The 27,280-nt window shown below is 45.3% G+C and overlaps 1 protein-coding gene across 1 annotated transcript in view; it reads left to right on the top strand.

Moving 5' to 3' along the window:
• SMOC2 (SPARC related modular calcium binding 2) overlaps positions 1-27,280 on the top strand; it is a 217,695-nt gene that overhangs the window by 101,407 nt on the left and 89,008 nt on the right. Inside the window, exons 8-9 of the mRNA XM_010388342.2 lie at positions 3,208-3,258; positions 5,236-5,310. Of these exons, the coding sequence (XP_010386644.2) occupies positions 3,208-3,258; positions 5,236-5,310 (126 nt within the window). The remainder of the gene's footprint in view (positions 1-3,207; positions 3,259-5,235; positions 5,311-27,280) is intronic.

Below are 27,280 nucleotides of genomic sequence, written 5' to 3'. Positions count from 1 at the left end.
TATTCATTCAGCAAATGCCATTCACTCTTACGATCACCAGCTCCGTTGGGTCTGTGCTCTGCTGGGATCACTGGTGTTGGGCCTGTGCTCTGTGGCTTGTTTCAGGACCATCAGCAGACACTGTTAGGACCCCCTGGAGCCTCCCAGTCTGTGACTGTGGAGAGGGCTGAGGCTCAGTGTTTTGGCTCCCTGTGGGATTCTAAACCATTGCAGTTATTGAGGACCCTGATCAAGAAGCCTCAACTCCTCCCTACAAGAAGGAGGAGGAACCATTTTTTCTACCTACAGCAATCACTGCCTTTGAGACTGGTGCAAACAAGAGCCGAACAAAACCCTTAAACTTAAGCATCATATCACAGCCTGCGGGTCCTGTTTTGGGGTCTGTCACGTGCCCACCATGACTCCCCTGGGAAAGTCTCCATCCTCTTCTCTGCCCTTGCCTCGGCCAGCACCCTTCAGTACCAGGACACATTTCTGCTTTTCTTTTACATCAGCCTTTAAAGTCAGAGGTTGTTTTCAAGATGACAGTGTACTGAACCAGTAATGAACACAAATAATACAAAGACAGACCAGGCCAAGGCAGGCAGATCACCTGAGGTCAGGAGTTCGAGACCAGCCTGGCCAACATGGTGACACACCATCTCTACTAAAAATACAAAAATTAGCCAGGCATGGTGGCACATGCCTGTAATCCCAGGTACTCGGGAGGCAGAGGCAGGAGAATTGCTTGAGCCCAGGAGATGGAAGTTGCAGTGAGCCGAGATGGCGCCACTGCACTCTAGCCTGGGCGACAGAGTGAGACTCTGTCTCAACAAAAAAAAAAATTGGGAGTTTTATTCCACCAGTCCGTTCCGCATGTGTGGAGACTGTGCTGAGGCCCGTCCCTGCCCTAGAAGATCCTTTGCAAAAAGAGTTCTGTATTACTAAGACACAGACATGTTGGAGGGACAAGCTGGCATGAGAGTAAATGTCAGGCTGTCCAGAGGGTGCCTGTCAAGAATGAGGCAGGAGCAGCTTCCTGGAAGGGGAAATATGTAACAGGTGTGAGCTGGGACAGAAGAAACCTCACAGTCAAGGAAGATAGCTCATTTTCCAGCCGAAAAATGATGACAGGCATAATGGGGACACTGGGTTGGGAGAGGGTTTATGGTTGGAAAGGAAGGGGTAAAGTTGCATAGAGCAATAGTGAGCTGCGTGAATTGAGTCAAGAAGATAATGGGGTGGGCATATCGATATTTGTAGAGAAAGGAAGGGACAATCTCATGACTGGAAAAATTAATCAAATGTGGAAAGGGAGGAGGAGACGGAAGGATCATCTTCTTTCAGAGGCCATTTCCTAATCCTATTTATTATGATATTTATTGTACCCACTGTAAACAAAATCTAGAGGAATTAGTACATGGGCATGAAAGTGAGTTAAGGAAAAAACACGCCCCCCACTTTAGGCCAGAATACGCAGAGGAGATACCTGGATTAAGCAACAGAGCTGGTTTCCAGACACAAATAAGACGAGACACTTCCCAGACTCTGATAGAGGGAAAATAAAAACTGCACAGCTCTTCGAGATTTTTGTTTTATTTCTTTAAGGCTGACTTCAGCAGCCACCAATGGCCTTGTTCTGTTGGGACAGAGCCACCCCGTCTGTGAGGGACGGGGGCATGGAGTAGGACCTATGATGACCGTGCTGAGGGGGAAGCGTGGACAGGGCAGCCTCTGGTGCCCAGAATCAGGGCTGAGAGGAGGAATGGACAGTGGGCCTGTTAGTCACCCTGTCCCCAGACCACACCTGCCCTCCCTGCTTGCCATTCAGACTGAGCTTTCAGACTGGCCTAGCCCCAGTGACTGGGGAATGGGCTGGTGGCCTCAGAGTGGTGACTTGGTGAGGCCTCAGCAAAAACACACAACAGTAATAATGTATTTGATTGTCCCTCATTCCAAAAAATTTCAAATATGTTATTTTAAGACTTTTTGTATGTTCTTGTGTTTAAAATATGTTTCCCATTTGTTTTATTTTCTTGGAAGAAGATTGTAAAATATTCAACCACAAAATATTCCTAGTTTATTGTTATTATCAATGTTAGACTTGGATATTTCAAATAACTGATGTTACATTTTTGTCAGTATTTTGATAGCTAGCAAACTGTTTTCGAGAGATTGCTCAATGTTAAAATTTTTTGAAAATCTGTTTTGATTTTCCCCCTAAAATAAAGTCTTATGACAAACTTTATTCTTTAGACCACTGGGAAGTTCATGACTTAGTTACCTACATAAGTCTTGTGGCTGGACCTCATCTTTGCCACTTTTTCCTGTATTTCAGTCCAAAAGTTACTATTTAACAAAACGATATAAGCAAGCTTCAGTGAAAAAAAATAAAAATAAAAAGGATGATCCTGAGAGCACCACAGTGCCCTGTGATTGCTTCCCGGGTGGGGCCCTGAGTGTCTGGAGGAGGACTCCTGGCTCACGGGCCTGCCATCCTGCCAGGTCTCTGAGCCTTTTAAAACCTCTTACTTTACCAGGGAACCCAACGTGTGTGTCAATTAATTCAATACAGATTCTCCACTTGGAAAATGCGAGTCCATGAGTGGTGCAGGGGCCTGTGACACCCCAGCCCGCCCTTTCCTCCATTCTCTGATAACTTTCGCCCTGTCCCCTCCACCCCATGCGCCCCTCAGATCCTCGCTTAGATTATTCCAGGGCAGCAGTGGAGAGAGGGCGGGCCAGAGGTGTAGAAGGGCGTCCAGAATTCTCCAACCCTTGCCTTTCTCTTGGGGAAAACAGGGCGTGTTAAGGGGACATGGCTCTGCTCAACCCCACCCCAGTCCCTGCTAAGCCCTCTTCTGTAACCTCCGGTGGCCCAAATTTATGACTTCTCTTTCCCAGGGCTAGACTTTCTTTACTCTAATTATTTTGATTCCTTCCTCATCTGCCCTATGGCCTGTGATTGGCTCTGAGAGTTTAGAACTGATGGGATGTTTTCCACTTGGAAGTTAGGTCAGTGTCTAGCCTGGAGCATTTTAAATAGCAGCTGACTGGAGAGTGGGCGTGGATGCCTCAGGCAGCATCCGGTCGGGTCTGTGTGGGGTTGCGTTATGGTTGATCTGTGGGGACTGAGTGCAAGTCCTCAGCATCCACCTGCATGCACACTTACTTAACTTACTCTCATAATTGTAGTCTCCTTGCAAATCTTTTCCGTTCTGAATTCAGATGATGCCGCGGCTCCGGCGTTGGAGACTCAGCCTCAAGGAGATGAAGAAGGTGAGCCGGGGGCAGGGATCGCACAGTTTGGGTTGGGGAGGAGCGCGAGGGATGGCGTGGAGCTGGGAAGTGGGGCGAGTCATCTTGTTAGAGCTCCATTCAGTAAGGAGTGTAACATGCCGGACACAGAAATGACCACATGATCTCACTTATATGTGGAATCTATTAACAAACAAACAAACAAACAAAACCCCAACAGTGAGAAGAAGGAAACAGCAAGCCGAAAGGTTGTCACCAAGGGTAGGGGAAGATGGAGAAAATAGAGAGATGAGGTCACAGGCTGCAAAGCTGCAGTTATGTGGGATGGACAAGTCCACACATCCAGCGTACAGCACAAGGAATCTAGTTAATGATGAAATGACAATGGATGGCATCCCACACATCCAGCCCATAGCACGAGGAATATACTTAATGACGAAATGACAATGGATGGCATAGTAAACATTTCCTAACCACACACCCGTGAAGTAACTGTGAGATGCTGGGAATGTGAATTGCTTGGCTGTAGAAATAATTTCACTGGGTAAATGTGTATCTAAACATCATGACGTTAGACAGGGATAAGAGAACAAACTCCCAAGCAGAAACGGACTGCGTGTGGCCGTGTCCAGCCTTATGAGGGCACCCACTGTTTTTCCTGATGTCTTTGGAGCGAGGGGTTTTCTGATATTGCCATGTCGCATTCTCATGAGGGTTTCGTTAAATACACATTTCTAAGTTGAAATTTTACAGTTTAGATAATATAAAATGTATGGCCATTTTACCTGTTTACATTTCACATCTTTACAAGTGGTCATAACAAGGATAGATTTCCTGTTTTTACCTTTAATACATTGTCTTAGGTATTTACTACCGTATAAAAAATTACCAGGTCAAAGGGGACCAGGGTTAAAAGGCAAAGTGTAAGGAATACACAGTATAAATGAACAAAACATTGAAGTGTAGGACTGCATTATGCTTTGCAAATAATAATAATAATAATAATAATAATAATAATAATGGTAACTAATGCTGCATGGCCCTGCGTGCTACACAATGTGGGCTCTGCTGCCATTAGTCCTGGGCCTTCTGAATGCCCTTCCGCAGATGAGAGCCCTGTGGCAATTGACCCAAGTCCATCTGGGTGTAAATGGCAAGTGGCATTCAGACCCAGACGTCTTCTTCAGGGTCTGTGCTCTCATGCACTAACAGTGACCTGCACTATATTCCTTTTTTTTTTTTTTTGAGACGGAGTTTTGCTCTTGTTGCCCAGGCTGCTGGAGTGCAATGATGTGATCTCAGCTCGTTGCAACCTCCATCTCCCAGGCTCAAGCGATTCTCCTGCCTCAGCCTCAGTTGTAGCTGGGACTACAGACACCTGCCACCATGCCTGGCTAATTTTTTTTTGTATTATTAGTAGAAATGGGGTTTCACCATGTTGACCAGGCTGGTCTTGAACACCTGACCTCAGGTGATCCACCCGCCTCAGTCTCCCAAAGTGCTGGGATTACAGGTGTGAGCCACCACGCCCGGCCCATTCAATTTTACTTGTTAAACAAGATTACTACAAAAGGGGTGTTCCTGAAAAGTTTCAGGCAAAAGTTATATTTCACATATTGCATTTTGTATTGAGTCTTTCAACTGAGTGAAAACATTGTATGTTGTGTGAATAGCCATTTTAACTACACAAGCATATCTTCTTGTACATTTGGGTATTTTTCTAAAATCTGATTCTTTTAAAGTGAATTCTTTCTAGACCCAAAGAGCTTTTAACTATACTTTTGGATAAAGAGAAGAATGCCAAAAATATTTTAAACGTATGTTATGATTTCCTTTTGTCTCATGCATATAATCATTGTAACTATTTCTTGACAAATGTACAATGTGTGTTATATTGATTTATTTTGGCTTTCGGACTGCTTGCTGCACTATGTAACTAAGGAACATTGTGCGTTCATGATGAATTAAAAATGCTTATCATTTCATTTTGGTTCATAGATATTGCATCACGTTACCCTACCCTTTGGACTGAACAGGTTAAAAGTCGGCAGAACAAAACCAATAAGAATTCAGGTAAGACGCTGCCTGATATCACTTTGTAAGGAGGGATTTAATAGATGTAGAAAATGATGGATTTTTTGGAGTTAAGTGTTTTGTACAGTTGACCCTTGAACAACACGGGGGTGAGGGGTGCAGACCTGGCACGGGGGTGAGGGGTGCAGACCTGGCACAAACATCTGAGGATAACTTTCAACTCCCCCCAAAATAATAGCCTATTGTAGACTGGCAGCCTTACCAATAACACAGTTAGTTAACACATATTTCATATGTTATATGTATTATATATTGTATTCTTACAAAAATAGAGAAAATGTTATTAAAAATCATAAGGAACAGAAAATATATTTACTATTGGTTACGTGGAAGTGGATCATCATAAAGGTCTTCGTCCTCCTCATCGTCTTCACCATGAGTGGGCTGAGGAGGAGGAAGAAGAGGAGGGGCTGGCCCTGCTGTCTCAGAGTGGCAGAGGCAAAGGAAACATCCTTGTAGCGGTGGACCCATGACGTCAGAAACCTGTGGTTCCAGGGTCAGCTGTAAATATTTTCACCTGGTTACTCAGTCATGAAAATAATTCCGATTATTTGATCACCAGCATGTATTTTAACATTTGGCATTTGAAAAATAAATTTTCTAAAGTCTTTAACAGATTTCTCTGTAGAGGGCAAACAAACTATAGCTTTAGGTATAAGTTGGAGATGTTTGTTAATAAGTAAATAATTATAAATTTGCTTCTGGCCTGATTTCAGAGATGTTAAAAGACTTTGGTAATTTAGTTTAAAATCCTCCAAATTGTGTGCATTTTGTTTGCTCTAAAACAGTGTTTGAGAGAACGTTCACCTTTTAGAGCTGACTGTTTTGACATTTGGAAGACCAGTAACGGGTCGCTTCGTCTTCGGTTAATGATTTTGACTGTTTTCATGGAAAAGGGTTTGTTCTGTAATTTTCATTTAGGCTCTCAGTTGATTGCATGTGTGTGTCTCATTGCCTTTTCAAATGAGGGTTTCACAGATTCTTACTGAAGGGAAGCAGCTGTGTAGGTTTAACGTAGTTCAGCTGTGTAGGTTTAACGTAGTTCAGCTGTGTACGTTTAACGTCGTTCAGCTGCTGAGGAAATACAGCGTTAGTAACAGCTTGAATTTTCTACGATCAGCTTTGGGTGAAAAAAATTGCAAACATTCACAGAGCCTGCTTATGCATTAAAACTTTATCTGTGGTTATGCATCCATATAGTCTTCTGCTTACAAAAGAAATCAAAAGGTTTATTAAAGTTCAGGATACTAAGAGTGGTTCAATTCTCTCCTATGCCTCTTATAGACCCAACCTAAAAAGGACCCTTGAGGGAAGTGCCTGAGTCCCCTTAAGCCAGCAGCCACCTCAGAACCCCAATGGTGGGTCTCTGGTGGGCCTGTCCACTGATTTTCACCTGTAAAGCTCGCGTGGTGCAATGCCAAATGAGCTGGCACAGGTCCAGTGTGTGATTTCTGCCCCATGATACTCTTAAATCACTGCCTCCAGCCCAGAGTCTTAGCTGTGTGGCATCTTCTTGTTACTTTACCCTTCTGGGCTGAGATGAGGAAGGGCACACCCCAAAGGCCCCCCACCATCTACAGGCACACATGGCAGAAACATTTAACACCTATTTATAACATTTTTCTCAGAAATGCTTGTTATAGATGAGTTTTTCCTATTGTGTGGAGATACTAATCCCTTTACATGTCTCATGCACTTTTGACACTGGGTTTTGTTCAATTTGGTCACCCCACTTTAAAAAGCTATTTTATTTGATTTATTTCTGTTTCATACCAATTTGTATATGAGAGATTAATTAAAACACCGTATGTTTCAGGTTTACTGGTTGATATGGTTGGGCATTGTGTCCCCACCCAAATCTTATTTTGAATTGTAATCCCCATACTCTGCACCTGCCAATGGAGAGACCAGGTGAAGATAATTGAGTCATGAGGGCGGTTTCCCCCTTGCTGTTCTCATGATAGTGAGTGAGTTCTCACGAGATCTGATGGTTTTATAAGGGGCTCTAACCCCTTCGCTGGGCACTTCTTCTTCCTGCTGACTTGTGATGAAGGTGTCTTGCTTCCCCTTCACCTTCTGCGTGATTGTCAGTTTCCTGAGGCCTCCCCAGCCATGCTGAACTGTGAGTCCATTAAACCTCTTTCCTTTATAAATTGCCCAGTCTTGAGGAGTTCTTTATAGCAGGATGAAAATGGACTAATACACTGGTAGATCTTGAAAACCATTGGAGAATAAATATGTTAGCACCTAAACTTAATTTGAAAAACAAATGTAAAATTCTTGTAAATGATTTTGCTGGAAATATACATTATTTTATTTTATTTTATTTATGTTGAGAGGAAGTCTTGTTCTGTCACCCAGGCTGGAGTACAGCAGTGCAATCTTGGCTCACTGCAACCTCCACCTCCTGGGTTCAAGCAATTCTCCTGTCTCAGCCTCCTGAGTAGCTGAGACTACAGGCACCCACCACCACGCCTGGCTAATTTTTGTATTTCTAGTAGAGGCGGGGTTTAACCATGTTGGCCAGGCTGGTCTCGAACTCCTGGCCTCAAGTGATCTGCCTGCCTCAGTCTCCCAAAGTGCTGAGATTATAGGCTTGAGCCACTGTGCCAGGCTAGGAGATATACATTTTTTTTTAAGCCAATGTAACCATTTCAGGCTTTGGCAGATTAAGCTCCATGTAAGCTTGTGGAAGAAGAACATTTCTGTGTCTCACCTCTCACTTGCCACTTGCAGATTTCCAAGACTTCAACTGACCTGCCAATTATAATTAGCCAGTAAAAACTGAGCAGGCTTTTGGTATTTAGTGGGACTGAAAATAATGTTTTAGGAAATTCCAGTTTACAGAAGTTACCCCACACTATAATTTGATTTAAGTCAGCCGAGATGAGTGGAGCACGAAAGATGGCATTGAGTTGACTTACAGGCACAGGGCATGAAGCTACTGGACTCTGTGTTTAATACCAGTTTTCCAGCTACACGTTCTTTCTGAGGGGCTGAAGAAACACCTAGTTGGTATTTTAGGACATTAAAAATAATATTTAATTTATTAAGTTTTAACAATGAAATGACAAGCAATCATAGGATATATATAGTGACCACTGTTTTTGACATTTCAAATATCAGAAGAGTGTCATTTATACTTAATTTTTACTTTTAAAATATACTTTTACTTATAATCATCTTTCGTACATGTAGACACATTTGAGAAAATGTAAATAATTTTTGACAATAATTTGGGTATTTTAAAACATTTGCCTAGCTTGTCAGTACTTTTTCATGTTCTTTTATAAAAAAAGGCCAAACTGAAAATGCATTGCTTTTTGTTTCTCTCTTGTTTCTTTATATCAGCTAAAAGTAGTATATTTTCCCCATGAATTTGTATGAAAATAATGTAATGTGACTTTTGTTACCACAGACAGAGAATATGGTTGCCATGCATCTAAATGCCTATGTGTACACTAGGAAGATGCGGTCACATATGCTTTGGAGCATATAATGATAGTAGTTTTCTTAAAAGGGACTATTCTTACAAAGGAAAATAAAAGACTTCTACTCTGAAAATTTGCACATGGTAGCTACACAATAAAATCATGCCTCCTGTGGGGTTTGAATCCAACTGGAATCTGTAGCTCAGGCAGAATTCCTTCATACCCAGGCCAGATTGGATTTAGATTGGCAAAGAACCTCCCCCCCGCCGCCACCAGCCTGTTGCTCACCCTAGGCTCCAGCAGAGAGCCCACCAAGGGTGGTCCCTCACTGCCCTCCGAGATGCTCTGCAGGTGCTGAGTGATGGCACTTGAAAATTCGCACATAGTAGCCACACAATAAATATGTATTAAATTAATAAAGAGTTGTACCAGCATATGTTCCACGGGCCCTATTGTAGCATCATTACTCTTTTTAAAACAAGCTGAATGAAACAAACAAAATAACCAAATTGATAAATAACTGGAAAAGAGAGAATCTATGCATCCCTAGAGGTTGCCTATTAGACTTATATTGATTTAAATTTAATAAATATATAAGTCAAACATTCTCTTGGCTCATTTGGTAAGAAAATCATCACTTTCATCATGTGAATCAATATACATTAAATAGATGAGTAAAATCTGAAGTTGCCTGTTACTTAAAAGTGTATTACTCCATTTCTCCCATCAATATAAAATTGTGTTAATTCTTTTACTGTCTCAAATAATCTTTGTTTTATTACTCTTTTCATAGAAGATATATAAACTAGTTACAAGATTTTATCAGATAAGACATTTTGTAAGATACAGTCTTTTAATTATGTAAGATTTAAACAAATGTAAATCGAATTAGTACTCTTCCCTACTGGCATATTAAGTCCTCTCTGGATTTCTGCCTGATATCTTTTAAAACCAATCTAAAATATTGAAGAGGAGACTGCAACTTTTTCTTACTTGAGCCAGCTACTAACATCTTCACAAAATAACAAACACTCTTCATGAATTACAAACACCGAGGTGCTTAGGGTTCCATAACCCATTCATAATAAAACGCATCTCCTCTAGACAAAAAAAGCATATGATCGTGGCACGTCAAAGCCAGGAAGGGCTCTGTCTCTGGGGCGAGGAGACACATTTGCCACCATGTGCCGTAGTGACAGGACCCAAGGGAAGGAGCGTTCAGAAATAATGGGAAGACAGAGAATGTGTGGAAGGCCAGCTGTCTCACATTTTGGTAGGACAATTATTCAGTGGGATGAGTCGGTTAAAACTCACGTTTGAACTGCGTGTGCTGTGTGCATCGCCCGTTCCCCACCACGTATCAGCGTTTTTCACATTTTGGTAGGAATTATTCAATGGGACCAGTGGATTAAAACTCACATTTGAACTGTGTGCGGTGCCCGTTCCCCATGAGGAATCAGCGTTTTTCACATTTTGGTAGGAAGATTGTTCCATGGGACGAGTAGGTTAAAACTCGCGTTTGAACTGTGTGTGCTGTGTGCGGCGCCCCTTCCCCACCAGGTCTCTGCGTCTTTCAGGCAGAGTGAGGCTGCCATCACGTTGCTTTCAGGTGCCATAGTCTCCCACAAGACAGGGGACCAGATAAGCCCCATCATGTTATACTTACTCTGTGTAGATTTCTTAACGTCATGCTGAAAAACTTGTCTTGATTTCCACCAATTAATTAACCCCTTAAGGTATCCTACTATTATGCAGAGCACTGAAGAGACCATGAAAGAAGTAAGAAATAGGTGCAGGAGCTCAGGAAGCTTCTGTGAAGCTTCTGTAGAAACTTTTTTGTACTTAGGAAGTTAGAAGCATTCTGCTGGGCTCCTGGGCTCCTGGGCTCCTGGGCAGCCTGCCCTGGAAGGGGTGGGGGTGCAGAGGAGGGGCATGGAGGCCCCCCCATCTCAGGCCTGCACAGGCCGTTCTGGGACTGCATGTCCTGGAAGACCTTTCCTGATGATCAGCACACAAGGCCAGACGTGGGACCACACACAGTCCTCGGAGCTGGCAGTTAAAGGCAATTCGGTGTTGGTGGCCCGCTGGCAAGGTGAATTTGGCTGCTTTCCTTAACATCGTGTGCTCAAATCCTGACAGAGCCATGCTGCCACAGGGCTTTGTCACGCGGGGAGACAGTCAGGTCGGCTGCCCATCTACATTCTGTTTTGGGGACCTCATTTGGTTCTGAAATGGGTCTTACTTTGCCCAAGATGCCGGGGGCATCTGCTGCTGGGGTCCCTCTCACCATGGGGCGTGTGCTCCCTCGGGCACGAGTTCTCTCTGGCATTTTTGAATGGGCCTTTACATCACTGAAAACGAAAGCTGAAGCAGTGCCTGATAAAGAGGGGAAATGGATTTTGCCAAGTGGGCCTGGCTGTTACCGGTGTCTGCACAGCGCTGGCCTGCAAGCTCAGCTCAGGGCTTCCCTGGGCCCAGCTCCTGGCTCCTCTTGGCCTCTTCTTCAGGTCGGACTTTCCTTCTTTGGAAACATGCCACCACAGGGCCTGCAATCATTAGCCGGGATGAGACCAAGTGGTTAAAGGCTACTTCATGTTAGAGAGTAAAAAAAACACATATTGCAAAAGCGGTTCAACGCGCAGAGAAATTCACACACTCTTGTCTCCACCCGCCAAATATCTGGGGTCCTGTGACCTGGGGTCCTGGGGTTGGCTGGTTGCGACGCAGGGTGATGAGGAAGACGGAAGAGCTGTGTCAGCATGCAGCTCCCACCCCACCAAGCTTCCCACCAGGGGCCAAGCAGGGAAGCCCTTACCTTCCCGTTACCTACACAGGTGGCTGGGTAGAGAGAGTCTGGGTGCTGGCTCAGCCAGCCCAGGGAGCTCCTTCTCCCTCTGCCAGCACCCTGTTCCCCATGGGATTTGGGATGGATGCATGGAGTGCAGGGCCGCCTGTTAGGAGGTCCCACTCATAGCATGCACTGTGGAACCTAAATCATGCCTCTTGCGGGGTTTGAACCAAATTGGGATCTGCAGCTCAGGCCGAATTCCTTCAGACCTAGGCCAGATTGGATTCCGATGGGCAAAGTCCCCCAGCAGCCTGCAGCAGGGAGTGGCCGCCCCGGACACACCTTCGCTTTAAAGGAAGGGCAGAGGCCTCTCGAGCTTGACCCTCTCCGCCCTGAGCACCCATCTCTGTTGACCCCTCTCTGCCCTGAGCCCCTGTGTCCTGCGCGGTCCTCCTAAGCCTGAGGCAGCACCCGGCAGCCCCATACCAGCAGGGTGGGCGGCTGCTGGCTGGGTCGGGTCCAGACGCCGCTGGGGGCATCGTGTGGACGAGGTGGACTCTGAAGTTAAGGGCCTCTGAGCCTCCCTCCTCGCCATGGTGGGGGCCAGACAGGACTGGGGCCTTGGGCCATGCAGGTCTCAGCCCAAGGCGTCGTCTCCACTGTTGCTGGGGACCCCCCTCCAAGTCCAGGCCTTCCCCTCCCTGCACCGGGGTGCTGAAGTGTTGCCGGGGGCCCGCGGCTGCGCGGGAGGGAAGGAGGGACTCGGGTGGGGGTCCCGGCTCCGAGGGGGTCCGTGGCCTCTCCCGGCTGGGGTGGGGCTGCCCACAGGACTCTCTCCCCGCCCACGCTCGGGAACCACTTGAAGCTGCGGGCTCCTTCCTTCCAGCATCTTTGAAGCCTGACGTGGGGTGCAGGAGAGGCCTCGGGATGATTAGTTTTTAAGGCGAGTCCGGCTCTGCACCCTCCGGCCCCAGCAGCCCACCTTGCGGCCCCTGTACCTCCCCACGCGGGAAGCTGATCCTCGTGGCCTCTCAGACTGTGCGGGCTCCGGGCACTGATGCTTCATCTCCTTTATTTCACATCCCACGCGGGCGCTGGAAGCGACTGTTTCCTGCCTCCTCCAACGCTCTCCCAAAAGCCCAGGGCTGTTTGAACCCCCCAAAATGCGCCTTGGATTCCCAGGAGTTTGCTCCAGGCCGAGCCCCCAGGACCTTGCGGCCTTTTCATCTGTTGTGTTAGGTTTGCTTGTGAGCTGGAGAGAACATAGAGGCCTCCAGTTTTGTCATCTGTGAAATTCCTCCTCCTGCTTGGGAGAAAAATGCCTTCCTCCCTAAACCATTAAAAGCAGTTCTGTTCAATGTCCAGGAAGAGTCCTTGATGTCCAGGACGCCCTGCAGTTCACGGAGCCCCTCAGTGGAAATACTTCTGCTTTATTTAGGGATGATAATTTTTGTTTTAGCGCACATATTCAAATTAGTGCCAAAAGATAATTATCTTTTGATTCTGCTTTAAATCATGCTAAAATGCGTTCCCTATGGGAAAATGATACAAATTATATTTTCTTTTTTTATTTCTAAGTTTTTCCTGTTTATTCTGTTTTTCAAATATGACATTACACAAACATCAAGATAGCAATTAGATTCATAAGTTATTAATTTTTGGTCATTTGAAGAGATTAAAATACTAAATTAAAGCAAGTACCACCTCATAAGTGTAGACTGTAAAAGTGTGTTGTTTAAAAACATTAATTAACTTACCAAAATATGCATAACTGAATGTATCCAATTCTCATAATTATAAAAGAAGGTTTTAATTTCAATCATATTCGATTTTCAGATTTCAATATTCAATCACACTGTGGTTAAGTAATCAGAATGAAGCTTTTCAACATAAGTACAGAAAACGGTAATAAAAGCAAACCCTATCGCAGCGGTTTGGAAACACACACCAGCACGTGTACACACAGGCCTTGAGCTCTCGCCTTGGAAGGAGGGGTATTTGCCTGACTTCAGTTTTCTAAATCTAAATGACATTCAAGTCCTCCTTGAACTAAGGAGGTCTGATACTGGCCCCATATGATGCTCAGGGGGCACCAGGCAAAGCACTGTGTGTTCTAATGCATCACAGAAGCCGATTCTTAGACTAGCCCTATGAACTAGGAGCTGCTTGTCTCATAGGTAAGTTCATTTTTCAAAATCTCTAAGTGGCCGAGGCCAGGGTTTAGCCCAGAGCTGTGATTTCCAGCCTCCTCCCACAACCCGCAGATTGACAGGCACACTGATTTGCAGAGCTGCTGGCCTCCGGGGCATCTCTGAGGCTGACAGTGTGGGAGGGGCCCAGTGGCACACACCTGTGAATGCTCCTGCTCCCAGTGATCCTCCACCAGGCAGGAAAAGGGTTGCCTCTATTAAAAACATAAAGCTGTCTTTTTAGGGAAAAATAATGATGAAGTACATTTGCACCTGTTGCTAAGAAATTTGTGTCTTGTGATTACAGATTTGGCTTGAAGCATAAACCGAGTGAAATATCTCTTTTTGCTGTTCACACTTAAGAATAGTAACTTAGGGCCAGGTGTGTGGTGTCTCATGCTTGTAATCCCAGAACTTTGGGAGACCAAGGTGGGTGGATCACCTGAGGTCAGGAGTTTGAGACCAGCCTCATCAACATGGTGAAACCCCGTCTCTACTGAAAATACAAAAATTAGCTGGGCATGGTGGTGGGTACCTATAATTCCAGATACTCAAGAGGCTGAGACAGGAGAATCGCTTGAACCTCATAGGCAGAGGTTGCAGTGAGCTGAGATTGCACCATTGCACTCTAGTCTGCGCGACAGAGTGAGACTCTGTCTCAAAAAAAAAAAAAAAACATAGTAGAAGAGATTTCACTGTGATTCCGTTTCCACGGTCTTCCCATCAGTTAGCTTAAAGACCCACAGATAATTCATATGGCCCATGAATAATATGACCCTTTGGGAAATGACTCATGTGGTCAGGTCACACTAAGATGAGAATTCCTGCCAGCTCTCGCCTACCAGCCAAGGAGCACCCACCAATGGCGTCTCCTCCAACTGCATCTTGTTCTATCAACAGCAACGCTCTCCCTAGCTGTGAGCAATCAACGATTTATGTTGGGTGACTAGTAAAGAATTTTACCAGCCCCCCAAATATTTTTACCAGTCCATCCTCCTTTGAGAAAGGGCAAAGTTCGTACAATTAATGAACTAATCTTTCTCCCTAGTCACCCTTATCAAGTGCTGATTGATGAGGACTTGTTTGCCAAGCACAAGGCATTACTATAGTTACAATCAAGGCAATGATTGCACTGAGAGTTTAAAAAATGTTAATGCATTTGCTAAGGAATTTTATTCATTCCCCAGGAATGACGTGGTGCATGAGTGTGCACATGTATATGTGTCTAACCACACATGTACTTCATCATTATTTTTCCCTAAAAAGACAGCTTTATGTTTTTAATAGAGGCAACCCTTTTCCTTACCTCTGTTACTTCATATTTATCATCTTTCCCCTTTTATGTACCCGCATCCTACATTCGTGTCTCAGATAAAGTCTGGCACAGACATGTATCTCTCTGCTTCTGCCTGAAAGTTGCGTTAGTAACCAATGCCAGAATACGTCGGGCTATTGTGTTTCAGATGAAAGGGCAAAGAAGTCATTTCAAACGCACTGGAAAACATGTTCTTCAGTTATATGTTGCATCTGCATCAAAACACAGAATGTTTCAGTGATGTAAGAGTTATATTCACTGACAAACAGTCTTGAAAGTAATATTTATTTTTTAAAACTCTTTCAATAACTGAAGAAGAATGCGTCCTCTGTGCCCACCTTTCTGGCCCTGAGACACGAGGCTCTCACTGCATTCTCGGAGGAGGTGTTTTCTGGCCCTGAGACACGAGACTCTCACTGCATTCTCGGAGGAGGTGTCATTTTCATGCCATCCTCACTTTGGGGATGAGGAGATGATATTGTTTTCCCTGTTTACATATGAAAAACTGCAAATGTTCACCCAAACAGTAGGCGAGGATCCAGATGACCCGCCTGACGCTTCAGTTTGCCTTGTTTATCGTTAGAGGGTGTGTTTCTGAATTACGCATCTGGGTTTATCAGATAAGGCAGCTTAAACTGTGGAAAGAAATGCACCCACATTTCAGAGGCTCAGCAAGTCAGAAGTGCAGTGTTTCATCACGTGATGGTCCTGCCCTGGGACAGTATTGCCCGTGGAGCTGTTTTCCATGTGATCACGCAGGGATCTGGTTCCCTCCTAGCCGTGTTTTCATGGGTGACAGTTTCAGGAGGGGATAGATCATCAGGAGGAGGCAGAATCTTTCTCCTGAAAGCTCCAGCCCAGAATCAAACCAACCCTGTTCCCTCCATCTCACTGTTCATCTCCATCTCACTGGAACAAACACCATCACATAGGCACACCCCCCAGAAAGGGGGCTGGGAGTGGAGACTCGCTATGTGCCTGCCATAATTCCGTCTGTGCCAAGGAAGGGGGCGGCTCGGGAAGCAACTGGGCACCTCTGCCACATCCGCCACAGACTCAGCCTGTGCTGTCATTTTAGGAAAAAGCAAGTGTTAATCGCGATCTCTCTACATGGGGTGGATCCTGTGTTTAACTCACACAGATCACTTGTTCACTTTTCATTTTACAACATTCCTGAGCTTAAACACACACGTGCATTCATACACAATATCGATTTATCTATGTATGTGTTTAAGTTTTATGTGTGTGTGTGTATACATATGTGTGTATGTATATAAAGTTTATATATGTGTATGTGTGTGTATATGTGTGTATATGTGTACCTGTGTATGTATATAAAGTTTATATGTATTTGTGTGTATGTATATTTACACGCAGGTACATAGATACACAGTCATACACACACACACACACACACACACACACACACACACACACACACAAACTGTCTTTTTGCTAAAATATCATGTGTTTGTTTCCCGTCTCCTTGCTATGGTCTAAATGTATGTATGTCCCCAAATTCCTGTGTTGAAATCCTCACCCCCAGGGTGATGGTGTTAGGGGGTGGGGCCTTTGGAAGGTGATGAGGTCGTGAGGGCAATGGGATTAGTGCCTTATGAAAAGAGGCCTGGGAGACCCTTGCCCCTCCTGCCACATGAGCTCAACCGAGAAGGCGCCATTCGTGAACCAGGAAATGGGTCCCCAGTAGACCCTGAATCTGCCAGAACCTTGATCTTGAGCTTCTGACCTCTAGAACTGTGAAAAATGAATGCCTGTTTATAAGCCGTCGAGCCCACGGCACTTTTGTTACAGCGGCACACGCCAGCACCAGGTAAGACTCCTCCCAACCGGAGGCATGCTCTGTGGAGCAGTCAGAGCTCTGCATCTCAGGAGCTTCATAGGCCTGCACGGGGCAGGGGCAGCTGCTCATCTGCCTCATCTCACCTCTAGTCATGGTTAAAGCAAACCCCAGAGTAGAACCTCTGGGGTGGGTGGGGTCTTGGAGGTGCAATTTAAGCAGCTTCTAGGTCAATTGTTTTATCTTAAAATGTACAGATCACCGTGACACATGGTAACTATTATCAATAAGGTTTTGTACCTACTTTAATTTTTCCCATAATTATGTATAAGACAAAACATGAAGTTTCTTGAAGCCATTTGAGTATTAGACTCCATTATGTATTCTAGATACAAGTCCTTACCAGATTTATGATACACACATATTTTCTTCCACTCTGAGCTGTCCTTTCACTCTCTTGGTGGGGTTCTTCGAAGAGCAGTGCCTGTTCTTTGCACCCCCTCTGCATGTCTGTGTGTGTTTATACACCACTGCCCAAGTCTCCGTATAGTATGTGATTCTAGGGCACTGTCTAATCATGTATACCGCCTATGAAATATGACAGTGATTATGAAATATCATAATCAGAAACTATGAAATATAACAGTTCAGACTTTATGATAAATCCTTGCAACAGGTTATTTGTCTTCAACTTGTATGTATGTGGATTTAATGTATTTTCAGAGGTAAAATTTTTAGCTAAGCTAGAAAGCCTCAAAGGAAGTTTCAGGCTTTATTATGGATATTGTAGCACTTCTAATGCAGAGTTAGACTTTGTAAAGTGTAGTGGATGACACATTCTGTCATACTCGAAACACACAGTGTTTTTAATTTTGGTAAAGCCCGGTTTACCTATCTTTTCTTTTGTGGCTATGCTTTTGGTGCCATGTCTGAGGAACTAGTGCCTCACCTGAGTCCCCCTTTGTGAGCCAGTCTCAAGCCCATGACGGGAGGCTGATGACGGGCAGCCGCTGCCACTCAGGGTGACACAGGGCTCACTACCCCTAAGGCAGCGGGTCTCACTGCTGTGCAAGAAATGTACTCTGATGCATTCCACTGATATAAGGTTAACCCAGACCTGGAGGGTAGGGTTTGGGGTTAATCTCACTGGATAATTTTCTCCTTTGACCTTGAACATGTTTTTTTTTAAGCTAGTAAAGCTGGTAAAAGTAACATCAACAGCATCTCTGAATGGGGAAGAATAAAAGGCAATGCTATTTTAAAAGGTATAAAGTTTGCAGCAGATGTTGGGTACTGAAAGTTATTCCTTATCTGAAATTCAGATTGAACGTGGTATTTGCATTTTAGCTGACAACTCTGCCTGTAAATAAATGCAGTTCCTTTAGCGAATCTTCATTTAAGGAAATTTCTTGGGCTTTCTTTAAAAATCAAGTGTGAATAGAGTGTATTAATCAGCTAGGGCTGCTGTAACAAGTAGCACATTCTGGTGGTTTGAGCAGCAGAAATGGATCCTATCACTGTTCTGGGGGCTGGAAGACCAGGCTCGAGGTGCTGGCAGGGCTGGCCTGGTGAGGGCTCTTTCTCTGACCGGCCTCCATGTGGTCTTCCCTCTGTGGTCTTCCCTCTGTAGTCTTCTCTCAGTGTGCTCCTTAGGTCTCTCCATCTTCCTGCAGGGACACCAATGATGCTGGATCAGGGCCCCACTCTTATGATGACCTCATTTATCCTTAATTAACTTCCTGAAGGCTTTATCTCCAAATATGGTCACATTCAGAGTTAAGACTTCCGTTCACGAATTTTGAATCCATAACAAGCAGGATAGAATTATTTTTGTCAGTGTGGCTTGGATTTGAATTTCTCACATTGAAAACAAAGCCTATCAATAAAAGGCTCAGCATGGAGCTGAAATTTCCCCCTCCTCTGTCCTCAAGTCTATCGATGGCACCACCAACGCCATCACCCTTCTTTCTGCAATCACCTAATGTCCCAACTATCTTCCCAGTGAAAAGCCACTTTACAATAGGAATGCTTGTGACGTCTAGTGAAGAAAAGGGATACTAGTGAAAGAGGTCTGGGGGATTCTCGTCTGTCCTTGACACAAGTTTCCATTGTGAACTGGAGTGAAATTTCTCCCGGTGTGTCAAATATTGACTGAAAATGAATTGAGAATTTCCCCCAAATTTATCTTTTGTTTTCATGGTCACATATATTTTATATAAAATAGTTATTTTTGATTGGTGATTCTTTTTTACTATTTTTATGGGAGCCATCCAAGTACAGTTGAAGTGAACTAAGAAAAAATCCAAGTCTTTTATGAAGCTACAGCAATGCGTCTACCACCTTGGCCAGCAGGGAGGTTTCTCTTGAAAGAATAATTATTATTTATCCTAGAAAAAATAATTCTATCCTATTTTTATGCCCCCTCTGAATGCCTGTGTGTGTTTATACACCACTGCACAAGTCTCCATACAGTACATGATTCTAGGGCACTGTCTAATCATGTACACTGCATGTGCAATATAATAGTTCAGACTTTATGACAATTTCTTGCAGTAGGTTATTTATCTTTAACTTGTATGTATGCGGATTTAATGTACTTTCAGAACTAAAATTTTTAGCTGAGCAAAAAAGCCTCAGACGAATTTTCAGGCTTTATTATGGATATTATAGCACTTTTTTCTTCTTCTTCTTCTTTTTTTTTTTTTTTTTTTTTTTTTTGAGATGGAGTCTTGCTCTGTTGCCCAGGCTGGAGTGCAGTGGTATGATCTCAGCTCCCCACAACCTCTGCCTCCTGGGTTCAAGCGATTCTCCTGCCTCAGCCTCCCGAGTAGCTGAGACTACAGGCACCTGCCACCACACCCGGCTAATTTTTTGCATTTTTAGTAGCATTTAGTAGAGAGTAGAGTATTTTGTATTTTTGTGTTAGCCAGGATGGTCTTGATCTCTTGACCTCATAATCCGCCCATCTCAGCCTCCCAAAGTGCTGGGATTACAGGCGTGAGCCACTGTGCCCAGCCTATTATAGCACTTCTAATGCAGAGTTAGACTTTGCAAAGTGTAGAGTGGGTGGCACATTCCATCATCCTCGAAATGCACAGCAGTATTTGGCAAACTGTTTGGAAGACACTATAAAAAAAGACAGGACGATATACGGAAAATAGGAGACAGACCCACCATCTTTATTTATAATTAAATCCCGACCATGAAGCGTTCTCTCTAACCTCGTGTTTTTACAGCTCATAACTCTTTGAAGTTAACTTGGGAAATAAATTTTCCAAGATTAGTCTCAACTAAAAGGCATTTTTTCTCTTTTGTTTGGAAACTTGGAAATAAGTTTGTTTTTCTGTTTTGGTATGACTTTGCATCAGAAAAAAAGAAGGATACTTTAATTTTATAAGTCAATATTTAAAACAAAAACATGAGAAAACTTTCTTAAAAATACTTCTTCGGGAAGAGAGATTTTATTGGCTCAATAATTTTTTTAAATGTTAAGCGTTTTCAATCATTATGTTTTCTCATGAACGCTAAAATACTTTAAAACCATTACTTCCAATTTTTGAAATAGCAATGTGTTACAAGCAAAATGCGTAGGAAGTTAAATTATGGGTATATACGAAATTTTAGGTTGAAGCAGATGTTAGTTAATAAATTACTGAAGATATTTCTCTTTGTTTAATGCTTTACCTTTGTGTTTAAAAATACTGCCTTTTATTTGTGTATGTGTGTGTATGTGTGTGTCTTTTTATAATTTGTAAAGCCACGTTGAATCTCTAGTATATGCTCAATAAAATACTGAACACCTCTGAGTTTCCAATGGCATCTGGTAACATTTTTAGTCATTTTCAGAGGTGGCAAAGCAAAGATTTGGAGTTTTGAGCAAATAAAAGGAGAGGGAGAAACCAGAACCATTTCTGAGACTAGAGGTCTTGATTAGGTCGAGAAACGTTATCTGAAGCTCAGTGAGGAGCCGCAGGCGCAGACCGGATGGTGTGAGTCGGAGTCTCATGTTAGCATTTAGCACGTCTTCTCGCATCTCCTCTGAGGGTGCAACAGTATTTCTTTTTCACAGACTTTACTTTTAGAGCAGTTTTACTTTTTGAGAAAAAAATTCTGCAGAAAGCACAGAGTTTCCAGGTATCTCCTAAGCACCCACACCTCCACTGTTTTTCCTGGAATGAACATCGTGCATTAGTGTGGTGCATTTTTATAATCGATGAACAAATATTGATAGATCATTATTAACCAGCTTCCATAGTTTCCATTAGGGTTCACTCCTGATGTTGGACATTCTATGAGTCATCACAAATGTGTAATGACAAGTACCCACCATCATAGTGTCATACAGAGTTGATCCACTGCCCTGAAAATCCTCTGAGCCCCACCTACCCATCCCTCCTTCCCCCTCACCCTTGGAAACCACTGATCGTTTTACTATTTCCATAGTGTTGCCTTTTCCAGAATGTCAGAGAGTCTGACTCATACAGTATGCAGCCCTTAAAGACTGGCTTCCTTTGCTTACTAATATTCATTTAAGGTTCCTCTGGTACTAATATTCATTTAAGTTTCCTCCATGTCTTTTCATGGCTTGATTGCTCATTTCCTTTCAGTGCTGAGTCGTATTCCATTGTTTGGACGCACTGTAGTTCATCTGTTTACCTCTAGAAAGGCATCTTAGTTGCTTCCAATGTTTGACAATTATGAATAAAGCTGCTAGGAACACTCATATATAGATTTTTGTGGACATCAGGGTTCAGCACACTTGGCTAAATACCTAAGAACATGATTGGTGGATGGTACAGTAAAACTCTGTGTGTCTTCATAAGGAACTGCCAAGCAGCCTTCTGTGGCGGCCGCACCATTCTGCAGTCTCAGCAGGAAGGCATGAGAGCTCCTCTGCTTTGCCGCCTCCCCAGCAGCTGGTGTTGTCAATGTTTTTGATTTTAGGAATTCTACTAGGTTTGCAGTGGTGTTTCATTATTGCCTTAATTGCAATCAGCTAATGACATAGGGTATTAAATGCCTTTCATATGCCTATTTGACATCTGCTGCGATATATCTTCTTCGATAAGGTGTCGGTTCAGATATTATGCCTGATTTTTAATTAATTGGTTTTTTTAAATTGTTGAATTGTAAGTGTTCTTTGTAGATATATTTTGGACATAATTTTTTGTTTGTCTGTTTTTTTGAGACAGGGTTTCACTCTCACACAGGCTGGAGTGCAGTAGTGCAATCATGGTTCACTGCAACCTCCACTTCCTGGGCTCAAGCCATCCTCCTGCCTCAGCCTCCTGGGTAGATGGGCGCACACCACTGCTCCCGGCTAGTTTTTATCTATTTTTTTGTAGAGGGTTTGGCCATGTTGCCCAGGGTAGTCCCCAACTCCTTAGCTCAAGCTATCTGCCTGTCTCGGCCTTCCAGGGTGCTGGGATTACACGTACGAGGCACCATGCCTGGCCTGGACCTAAGTGATTTATCAGATGTGTGTTCTGTAAAGATTTTCTTCCCATCTGCAGCTTGTCTTCTCATTCTCTTAACGGTGTCTTTGCAGAGAGGAAGTTTTCCACTTTGAGGAAGTCCCGTGTATCAATGATTTCTTTCACAGATTGCGCCTTTGAGGTTGTCTTTAAAGAGTCATCGCTGAATCCAAGGTCGCCTAGATTTTCTCCTACGTTACCTTCTAGGAGTTGTATAGTTCTGTGTTTTACACATAGGTCCGTGATATATTGGAGTTCATTTATTAAGGGCGTAAGGTCTGTGTCTAGACAGCATTTTCTTTGAGTGCGGACGTCCCATCGTCCTGGCACCATGCCACGTTGCTTCACTCCTTTGGGAACCACAGGCTGCCTCTGTGGGGGTGCGGGGGAGGGATCCTACTCAGCTCTGGAACGGGGTTAAGTCTTAAAAATATTCAGCAATTGGCCATGGGCTGAGCAACTGAACAGGAACAGAATTAAAGGTGACTAGAAAAAACATCAAAGAAGTTAGGAAACGAGAGGTGCGATGTCGTACAGAAGACAGTGAGAAGATGTGACTTCTCCTTGGGAGTTTCTTCAGGAGCACCCAGAGGAGCCTTGCCAGAATCATCAGGCTCACGCCCACCGCGGGGGCCGACTGTGGGAGGAAGGTCTTGCCCACCTTGGAAGCCTAGGAGAGAATGCTGGAAATAAATGCACCCGATGGCCCAGGGCACGCTCCTGCTAATTCTCGGTGCTCAGCTAGGAGGGAGCCAGGTTTTCACAGGGCTCTGTGTTGTGGGTGGGATATATTTCACCTCTTTTGAAAAGTGTCCTCTTTGAAAGCAAATCGGAGGCACTGAAGAAAGTTCTAAGAAAGGAGAGTTGGAAGCATCTACCATGGGCCTTGTTTCCAACAAGATATTTGGGACATTTTTCACACTTAGGAGAGGGACTCTAAATACTTTTGCAAAGAATTTAAAAAGAAAACTGGAGGAAAGGGAAGAACTGAAGGTAACGTAACTAATGACTAAGAAGCGTATTTTAATCATTCTGTGGTGGATGGAAAATGTAGATGTCTAATTATTTTCAGGAACATCTCTGATCCTTTCCTGTACTTATTTCTGTTTTATTTATTTGTTTAGGGGGCAGTGTATTTTTTAAACAGCTTGTTTTCTTTTCTCTCCTAATCCCTTCATCTTTTCCAAGAGCACATTACTCATAGTGAAGTTTTTAGCAACCAATGGAGTGTAGCTGTCTGAGTGGTGCAGGCTTATCGGAAGGAGTGGCGTTCAGGGTTCCCACGACCTTCTTTGCAGTGACAGTGGCACATGGTCTGGCCTTCGTAACAATGCATTTTTGTTCTCAGCCCCCAAGCACCAACTGCTGTGTGTATTACCTGAGAACTGGCTCTGCTGAGGTGCAAGCTTGACCATGTTCAGAATGGCAGTTGAATACATCTTTTTGCTTAGTAAAAAAAGTTTATTGGCCGGGCATGGTGGCTCAAGCCTGTAATCCCAGCACTTTGGAGGCTGAGGCCGGCAGATCACGAGGTCAGGAGATCGAGACCATCCTGGCTAACATGGTGAAACCCCGTCTCTACTAAAAAATACAAAAAACTAGCCAGGCGAGGTGGCGGCGCCTGTAGTCCCAGCTACCCGGGAGGCTGAGGCAGGAGAATGGCGTAAACCCGGGAGGCGGGGCTTGCAGTGAGCTGAGATCCAGCCACTGCACTCCAGCCCAGGCGACAGAGCGAGACTCCTTCTCAAAAAAAAAAAAAAAAAGAAAAAAGTTTATTGTAGGAGATATTAACAAGCAAGGAAAATAAACTAAAATATCTTGTGAATGCATAATCCAGTGATGACTGCCAGTGGAAACACTGGTGGGTGTGTGAATACTGTATTCTGTTACACAGTGCTGCACCTGTGCCACCACGCCTGTGCCGTCAGCACGTTACTCCATGTGCTCCATACATAACCATCTCAGGTTATTGGAAAAATGCAGCCTCCGAGTCAGCTCTCTCGGTGATTCTTCGGTGTGGCCGTGTTTGTCAGGCGTTTTTCCACAGCATGGCGTGTGTTGTTCTGTTTAGATGATTGCATGATGGAACATAGTTGACCAAACCGAGTTCCAAGGAATAGATTCTTACACCGTGTTTGGTATTTTGGTATGGACACTTCCATAAGGAATACTTCTCTATGGATACGATGTTCTGTGCTTCTGTGATTGTGTGGATTTCCTGGGGACTCACGGAAGCACCGTGCCGAGGGAGACTGACGTTTCCGATGTTTGTTCGCTGAAGGCGATGTTCATGTCTTCCCCACATCCCCGGGTGCTGGGCCAGGCTGCGTGCTCTCTTGGGGACTTGGCTGAAAGGCAGCTCTGCTTGGGCTCCCCAGGTGAGGCTGCTCCTGGTGCTGCTCGTCCCGCTGTACCTGTGTGTCCAGCCTGGGAGGAGGCACAGGGGCTGGAGTAGCCTCCGCCCACACACACGTGTGGGTAGTGAGTGCCTGTGACAGGGCAGAGAGCAGCATGCATGGGGCAGGCAATCTTCCCAGGAACTCCGCAGCCCCTGTGTGCCCTGGTGTCAGCTCCACACCACCACCTCAGGACTCTGTCTCCCCAGCAGGACCCCGTCTCCCCACCCTGCAGGCTCATCTCACCAGCGTCATTCTCAGGCAGGTGCCCCCAATGTGGTGTCCCTCAGGTTTCATTGCCCATCCCACCAGCGATCCAGTGGGGGTTTTTGGTTTTTGTTTTAAAATGAAAGTCCCAGATCTTATTTCCAGTGACTGTCTTGGGTCACACGTCCACCCCTGAACCAATCGCTGTGGCCAGCAGGATAGGATATGCTCTCTGGCCATGAGGGGCACGTACCCTTCTCTGGAGGGGGAGGGATGGGTGGACCCGGGCCTCACACCCACCACAGGGGCTGACTGTGGGGAGGAATGTCTGGCCCACCCTAGCAGACGAGGAAAGGAGGCTGGAAACAAGCGCACTCAATGTTTCCTGCAGCCCTCTTTTCCCTGCACATGTGATCTCTGTGGCTGGAGACCCTCCTTCAGGGACTGAGCAGCGCACGGGCAACTGTCGTCCAGCACCAGGAAGGCTGGAGTGGTGTGGCAGCGCTGGTGGGGGAGGCCAGGCCCCAAGCATGCTCATGAGCAGGACAGGTAGGTTGAAGGCTGCTCCAGGGCCCCGCAGGCCTGGGCTCCCTATTGGGCAGGTCAGCAGCCATCCTGGAACAGGATTAAGGCAGCAGGCTGGGAGGAAGCCCCGTCCTCAGGAATGAGCTTGGAGAACGCGGCGTGGATCCTGTGGGCAGCACAGGGGAGAGGTCGCCTGAAACCCTGGGAATCCCCAGGAGAGTGAACCTTCCCACCGGGCCTTGGGGAGTTGGAGAATATTCTGATATAAGTCACATCACAGAGGTAAAGAGTGCAAGAGCAGCTCTGGAGAAGGGTGAGGAGGGAGGTTTGCCTGGAACGTCTGCAGATGTATTTAGAGCTCGGATTTCTCCTGAGGGGCCTGAGCAATTCCTCCTGAGTCAGGAGGTCATCCCGTGCCACGTGTGTGGGGGGTCTGGTGGGTGACACCACAGGACGAGGTGCAGACCCATCCTGAACTGCTGGACTTGGCACCCTGTCCTTTCCAACCTCCCTGAAGACTGGCACACGCCGTGCTGGTCTCACTTCAGACAGCCAGGAGGGCCCTCCTTTCTCCAAGTCAAAACAAAGCCCGAGCACCACGTAGGCACAGAGGGTGACATGGGGGCCGCCGCCCTTTGCATGAACCAGAACAAAATGTTGCCTTATTAGGTGACTTCGTGCTGGGGTGGGGAGCTGCTTCCCGTGGTACTGCTGATCTGTGAGAGCTAAACATTTAGACTCTGCTCCACTTGAATGCTCCTGCCAAGAAGTCTCTTGAGGTATTTTCTCTCTTTGTCAGGAAGGGCTTCCAGCTTCGCAGCACCCTCGGGTCTGGGAGGCAGGAGGAAGTGTGTCTGTGGGGAAGGGTTTGTGCAAAGCGCTGGGCAGGTGTGGGCTGGGTCTGCCTTTGGGGGCTACACCCCTCCCAGTGTTAATTTTCACGGCGAAGAGCTCTGCACCGAGTGGCTCACTTTTGCTGCTGAACATTTAAGGCTGTTATTCTGTGACTTAAAATGACAGTAGGTTATAAAATGAGCACTAAATATGCATTTCTGATGTTTCCTTCAGAATATTTTTCCCTCCTTAGATTCCCCACGCCCCTTCCTTATAAGCCCTATAAGGATAAATCTTTTACTCTCCTAGCATATGTAGTAAAATATCGTAGGGAAGATAAATGCATGGACAGCGCTTTACTGTAGTGGGTGGGGCACCCCTGTGAGCAGGGTGTGGGGACCCTGCAAACAGCCAGAATAAGGAGCATGGACACAGCAGAACCTCCCTTTGGTTCCCCGGTGGAGAAGACGGGGATCTCCTCACAGGGGTGTGGGTGTTTCTGTGAAGTTTGAAGGAGGAGCCGTGCCAAGGGTCTGCCTTTACTGTGGAGGGTGTTTCTGTGAAGTTTGAAGGAGGAGCCATGCCAAGGGTCTGTCTTTACTGTGGAAAGCAGAACACAGGCAGAGCCATTTGAACCAGCCAAAAACATCCAAAAAATAAACCACGCTAAACAGCGCCCACACTGCTGCAGCTAAATGACTCGCCCCAGGCTCCCGGCCCCAGCTGTGCCCCTGGCTCCGTCTTGTTCAGGGACATGACAGGACACCAGCCAATTCCAGTGGTTGCTCCAGATTTGTTCAGCTTTGCAGTGAAGATGCCTGACTTCCTTGATCATCACTCAGTTCTTCTCTCAGGATTGTCCTCTGTCATTGTGACTTTACTAACTTGGATGTCCTCCCAAGCACCCAGCTGAAGGCCAGTGCACCCCTGCCTGTTAGCCACATGCTGGCAGGAGGCAGTCAACTATGGGACAGAGGCAGGGCGGCCAGGGT

This window comes from Rhinopithecus roxellana, chromosome 4, assembly GCF_007565055.1.
Source record: "Rhinopithecus roxellana isolate Shanxi Qingling chromosome 4, ASM756505v1, whole genome shotgun sequence".
NCBI classification, from domain to species: Eukaryota; Metazoa; Chordata; class Mammalia; order Primates; family Cercopithecidae; genus Rhinopithecus; species Rhinopithecus roxellana.
Note: the sequence above shows the minus strand (reverse complement) of the source record. Positions and strands in the feature narration are given on the sequence as shown.